The sequence below is a fragment of the Amblyomma mixtum genome, chromosome 4 (assembly GCF_055824585.1).
Source record: "Amblyomma mixtum isolate Tamu chromosome 4, ASM5582458v1, whole genome shotgun sequence".
Classification (NCBI taxonomy): Eukaryota; Metazoa; Arthropoda; class Arachnida; order Ixodida; family Ixodidae; genus Amblyomma; species Amblyomma mixtum.
The window spans coordinates 109,442,383-109,447,157 of record NC_143015.1 but is presented as its reverse complement, the minus strand read 5'-3'; the positions used below and the strand labels follow the sequence as shown (position 1 = coordinate 109,447,157).

The 4,775-nt window shown below is 45.8% G+C and overlaps 1 protein-coding gene across 2 annotated transcripts; it reads right to left on the bottom strand.

Moving 5' to 3' along the window:
- Nucleotides 1–409: 409 nt before the first annotated feature.
- On the bottom strand, nt 410–4,391 carry LOC149347813 (uncharacterized). 2 transcript variants are annotated; one of them, XM_089585683.1, is made up of 4 exons: nt 4,348–4,391; nt 2,882–3,084; nt 1,284–1,377; nt 410–599 (listed from the first exon to the last, which is right to left on the bottom strand). In XM_089585683.1, exons 1-4 carry the CDS (start codon nt 4,358–4,360, stop codon nt 526–528), a joined length of 384 nt encoding a protein of 127 aa, XP_089441809.1. In that variant the 5' UTR covers nt 4,361–4,391; the 3' UTR covers nt 410–525. The 2 variants fall into 2 exon arrangements, with proteins under 2 accessions (XP_089441809.1, XP_089441810.1); XM_089585684.1 differs by lacking the exon at nt 4,348–4,391 and adding an exon at nt 3,984–4,033.
- Between the last annotated feature and the right edge of the window lie 384 nt (nt 4,392–4,775).

Here is a 4,775-nt window from a genome sequence, read left to right as displayed (position 1 = left end):
GTATTGTTGGTTATGAATTGTCTGAGAGCATTAGTGGCGGACGCTGTACCGTATCATTTCGAAAATTTCTGTCATTTAAGGTAATTTGTTCTTATTGGGGATATATTCACTCTGAGTTTGAGTCCTATACTTTTGCTACATCTCTTCTACAGTCGCATTTTAGAGCCCACGAATATGCTTCAGGTTTTCGAGCAGCCTCTTTCACCCGGATAAAAAAATGCGCCCATATCTTACTCGTTATACATATATGTCCACGTAGACAGCAAGCATTCTTCAATAAGCCGTATTGGAGACCTTGAGACACAAAATGCTTTCGCATTAACACATTTCTGCATAAAATGCTCTCAGCGTCTCGCCTAAGTATCGTCTCGTGCGCTACTCCGGTGTCAGCCACCTTCCTCACCTTAACAGGTTCCACTTCCCCACCAGATCTCCGCTAGTGGCGACGATGAGACCGGCTCTTTCCCTGAGGTCATGCTTGACACCCGTGCGTCGAGAGCACTTCAGATGGTCACTGCACTTCATTCAGGGTGCCGATGCCGTGGCATTGCTTTTCTGGAGCCAGTATTGCATGAGCCTGGCGGGAGACCGGGGCAGCCCTGCACGTTGACCCGAAGTGGCAGTAAGCAACCGTCCTGAATTGAAGCAACATTGCATAATGGGTGAGTTTGTATCGCTTCTTGAAAGAACGAAACAGCTTTCCTAAAACAAATGCCCAGGGGAAAAAAGAAAGATACGTAGAGCGCTTGTACTTGTCATTCAATTTTTATGTCAGTGCACGTTAAAGAACCCCAGGTGGTCGAAATTATTCCGGAGCCCTTCACTACGGCGTACCTCATAGCCTGAGTCGCTTTGGGACGTTAAACCCGATAAACCAACCAATCTTTTGTCTATCATATTGGTTGGAAAGATTAAAGAACGATTAGTTTTTGAGGAAAGGAAACGGCACAGCCTCAGCCGCGCCGTAGGGGAAAGGTTTTAGTCGGGCGTTTGGTCCTTACAAGGAGAACCATGAAGCCGCATGCAAGCAGATACCTGCAATGAGGGTCAGATCCCTACGTTACAGCATTTTAGTAGAGCAGTCCATCTGGAATCATTTGTATCGCACTTTTCCCTTCTTGCACGGGAAGACGACATTGTTCAGCACACAATTTTGATTTTACAGCGTCCGATGTTAGAGCCGGACTCACCACAAGCAAGGCTGGCGATGCGTGCTTTTACTAAGAAGAAATAAGCTCCTGTTTACCCCGACCAGTTCCTTGCAAAAACAGCTGCCAACTCACCCATGTGTTCCATCCGCGGGCACCTCTGGACGCCAGTCGTCCAGCTGCTGGGCGACCGGCAGCAAAGTACCACATCCAAATGAAAGAGGCAGCTCTGTGAAGAAGTTAAATACAGCGTTGGTTTTACATCGCAGACAAGCACGAGCTGAGTCGAGTCCACTGATGTTACTCATTTCTGAATAAGTCAGTTTTCATTTCAAGCAAACTTGTCTCTCTTTATCTATAGCACAATTGGATTAAGGAACTAACTATAACCGGGTACAAATATGTAAACACAAGAAAGGGATAACAGGGGAAAAACTGTTCGAAAATTTCACTCGCTCAGCTTAATATTTTCTTCCTGTGAAGACTGCTGTACGTAGTTTACAAGATTCAAATTGAGCTGGATTTATTGAATCTATATATCCTCGGAAACTGTCTTATTTCAGAAATGCCTACATCTTCATGCTGCAGTGATTTCATCCCAGACTAGAGTGTATTACAAAGTTTTAAAGTATGTGAAGAGCAATGAGTGGCGTAAACCACGAGTCATAATACAAAAATCGACAATACAACTGCCCTGAAACAGAACGCCGCTTGCCTGCGCATATTTGCCAAGGATAACAATCGTCACCAGATGTTGTGGAGGTGCGAATTTTTACAACGCGTGGTAGTTTATGACCGCAGTTTTAACGCGTACCGGAAGATTGCAGCATAATGATCAATATATTCGCACATTCTTCATCGCAAGTTTCTAGAATTCTGCTATCGTGAAAACCGCATGTTCCCCTTTCGTGTGCTGTGGGAGTCTTAAATGCTTTGTGGGAGCGCAGCAGGCATTCTAAACCAAGATTCTGCTGCGCATCAAAAAATGAAGCATCAATATGTTGATAACATTACCTTGGAATATACCAATGTTTCCACACAATTAAAAGTATTATTCAAGAAAGTTGGTCTTTTCTCAGAACTTGCACCCAAAGTTTTGGTAGAATGCGTGGATGTTGTAAGGGAAAACAAAAAGAAAATACCCGTCGCAATTGCTGTCGATGGGAATTTTGAAAAGCGATTATTCTGCTTTGCAGAACACTGCTGTGCGCTGCAGTGTAGAAATGGAAAAGGTTTAGGGCTTGAATGTGAACAGCTTGCTTTTTCCAAGTTGACCTTTTTTTTTACGCCGGCAACTTTTATCGCAAGCCGTGATTGTCACATGACGCTTATCATGTGACCACTGGATGGAGTCAGCAACTTTTTTGTAAGTAATCGTTGTATCACTTTAGAACACAACCCCAACACGCTTTACCGTCGTACACACCCCAATACATTCACTTCGTGCTCCTCTAATACGCGTCAGCGAACGACCCTTTATGGGCGTATGCGTTGCTTGCCCGCCTGGCACATTCAGGGCTTGGGTTCGTACCGCAATGCCACGGAATTTCTTTTTTTAGAATGGTCATTTTTGTGCGGACACGCTTGGCCGGCACACACTGGCGACAGGTCATGCGCACGCCACTCATGAGACAAGATATACTGTCACATTAACACCTTTTGCAGCAAATGCGCACAGCGTCTCGCATATGTATCGTCTAGTGCGCTAGTCTGGTGTCAACCATCATCCTCACCTGGTACAGGTTCCTCTCCGTCACAAGAACTACGAAAGGGGGAGGCTGTGAAATGTTCTTTCGTTCGAGCCGTGGTTGACACCCACGCGGCGAAGGCACTTCAGATAGCCACTGCACTTCTTTCGGGGCGCCGATCCCGCACAATTGCTTTTCTGGAGCCAGTATTGCATGAGCCTGGCGGCAGACCGGGGCAGTCCCCTGCACTTTGACGCGAAGTGGCAGTTAGCAACAGTCACGAACTGTAGTAACACTGCGGAGTGAGCGAATTGGTATTGCATCTTCAAACAACGAAACAGCGCACCTAAAACAACGGTCCAGGGATTAAATCCTTCAAAGTTGATTTTTATGGAAAGCAATGGGCGCTGTAATTGTCTCTAATCTCGGCGGATGCCTGAACCGCGCCGTTATAGAAGGGTTTTAGATGTTTCATTCATTCAAATCATTTTTCCAAGGACAGTCATGAGACCAGATTCAAGCTGATAATTTCAATCAAAATGAATGGGCAGTACGTTACCGCATTTCAGTTAGAGAGCAATCCGTACCGAACCGTTTATATCGCACCTTTTTTTTTCTTGAACGGGAGTTCTGCAATGTTTCGCACACAGCGTCCGCCGTTACTGCCCGACTCACCACAAGCACGGGTGGCCATGCGTGCTTATACGAAGGAAAAATATGCTGCCGACTAACCCGACTAGTTCCTCACAAAATTAACTGCCAACTCTCCCATGCACTCCATCCACAGGCACCGGCTGACGCCAGTCGTCCACTTGCTAGGTGACCGGCAGGGAAGTACCACATCCGAATCAAAAGAGGCAGCTACGCGAACAAGTTAAATATAGTGTTAGGTCGACACACTAGACAACCGTGGGCAGAAGCAAACGTATTTATCTCTACCCATCTCTGAGGGACTTCATTTCAACGAACCCAGTCTCTCTTGATCTATGGTTCAATGGGAGTAACCAACTAATACTAAGCTTGTACAAGTATGCACACATAGAAAAAGGCATAAGAGCGCAAAGATGTTCGAAAATTTCGCTTGCTCAGCTTAATATTTTCTTCCTGCTACATCTGCCGTATGTAGCTTACAAGAACTGTCACTAACTTTTCAGGTCGACGAGCTGCTACGGCGGATTATTCGTCGTCTTTCAGCGCCAGAGGCCGCTACGTGGCCCTCGTCATATTCACAAGTTATGATGCAATCAGTTACGTGGATCACGTCATGTCAACCTTGCGATGACATCCCATATCACACGGAAACGATCTTTCGACCTTTACCTTGAGGTCGGGTACCGTCGGGTAGCACACCATATTAACGCCATAAGCTCTCATGGTTTGACCTCTGGTTCGCTTCAAAGTTAAAACTGAAAGCACGGTGATGTTATCTTTACGTGGCCTTGTGAAGCTGTCGCTTCAATAAGCTGCCGACTAACCCGACTAGTTCCTCGAAAATACAGCTGCCAACTCACCCATGCATTCCATCCGCAGGCACCATGGACGCCACTCGTCCAGCTGCTAGTGACCGCCAGGAAAGTACCACATCGAAATGAAAGAGGCAGCTATATGCGAAGAAGGTAAATACAGTGTGATGTTTATATCGTGCACAAGCGCGGACATAAGGATCTGTACCCGTCTGTGACTTTTCATTTCAAAGAACCTTGTCTGTCTTCATCTACGGCACATAGGAGTAACCGACTAACACTAAGCGGGTACAGATACGCACACACAATAAAGGTATAAGAGCGCAATAATATTTGAAAACTTCGCTTGCTCAGCTTAATATTTTCTTCCTGCTATGTCCACTGTATGTAGTTTACAAGAACTAAATTGTGCTCGTTTAGTTGCATCGTTATTCATGCGGGGACTGTCCTTCAGAAACGCCTACATCATCACGCTG